Genomic DNA, 894 nt, shown 5'->3' on the forward strand with positions numbered 1-894 from the left:
CTTACAGGCTTTTGCTTTGGTTGGTTGTTACCGGTTTTTTTCTAAATACAAACCTTAACCACAAGAGGAGTCTCTAGTAAATTCAGCTCTGATACTCCTGAAAAATTCTTTTGTGAGAGAGAACCATGCATATTTGATTTCAGTGGGCTGGATGTCATGAATGAAGTAGAAGCTCTGCATGTAGACTGCGCTGCAGAACATGAAGGAACAGGACGAACCACTGAATCCAGCAATCTGTTCAGATACACAATTTGAAATACAAAAAGAAATAAGTGAATGAAAAAAGATCAGGCTGCATTCAGGAAATCTGAGCTGATACAGAACAAAACCAGTCAATGAACAAGAAATACAGGTGAACCTTCACTGTTTGGGTGATGTACCAGGCCCATGAACAATTTAAATAATTTCTTTTTTTTAATTTTTTCTTTCCAGAATCGTTGCCTCTGAGGCAAGAGTAATCCAAGTTTAAGTTGCACAAGTGACGTCATTCCCATGTTGAAAGAAAGCTCATCTACATTTCAATGCTGGGACCACTTCAAATTCTCCACTTAGCTGTGTCCAGTAGATGTCCCATTTCTTTAAAAGACACAAAACTAAATGCAAACAGAACACTGTGAAAACACAGTGGATACACACACACACATATATGAGAAGCAACATGTTTTTGAAATATTCATTCTGTAGATCAACCATACCTGGAACATTTAAGTGAAAAATGTGTAACCGGTGTCCCAACAAATGCAGTGCGCAACTCTGCATCAGGGAGAGGCTGTGTTATGACTGGGGGTTCTGTAGCTCTAGGTCTAGAATTAAAACAAAAACGTAATTGACTTTCAATCCTCTGAAGTCCAAACATAGCAGAATTTAAGTGTATTTGACCATGCTACCTGTAGG

The 894-nt window shown here is 38.5% G+C and overlaps 1 protein-coding gene across 1 annotated transcript in view; it reads right to left on the reverse strand.

The window, feature by feature from the left end:
* Nucleotides 1-53: 53 nt before the first annotated feature.
* Nucleotides 54-894, reverse strand: part of AHCTF1 (AT-hook containing transcription factor 1) — a gene marked incomplete at both ends in the record, with an annotated part of 15,114 nt that continues 14,273 nt past the window's right edge. The window contains 2 exons of the mRNA XM_010167466.1: nt 54-234; nt 696-803. Coding sequence (XP_010165768.1) covers nt 54-234; nt 696-803 — 289 coding nt within the window. The remainder of the gene's footprint in view (nt 235-695; nt 804-894) is intronic.

Source organism: Antrostomus carolinensis, unplaced genomic scaffold (assembly GCF_000700745.2).
Source record: "Antrostomus carolinensis isolate BGI_N321 unplaced genomic scaffold, ASM70074v2 scaffold1865, whole genome shotgun sequence".
Taxonomy (NCBI): domain Eukaryota; kingdom Metazoa; phylum Chordata; class Aves; order Caprimulgiformes; family Caprimulgidae; genus Antrostomus; species Antrostomus carolinensis.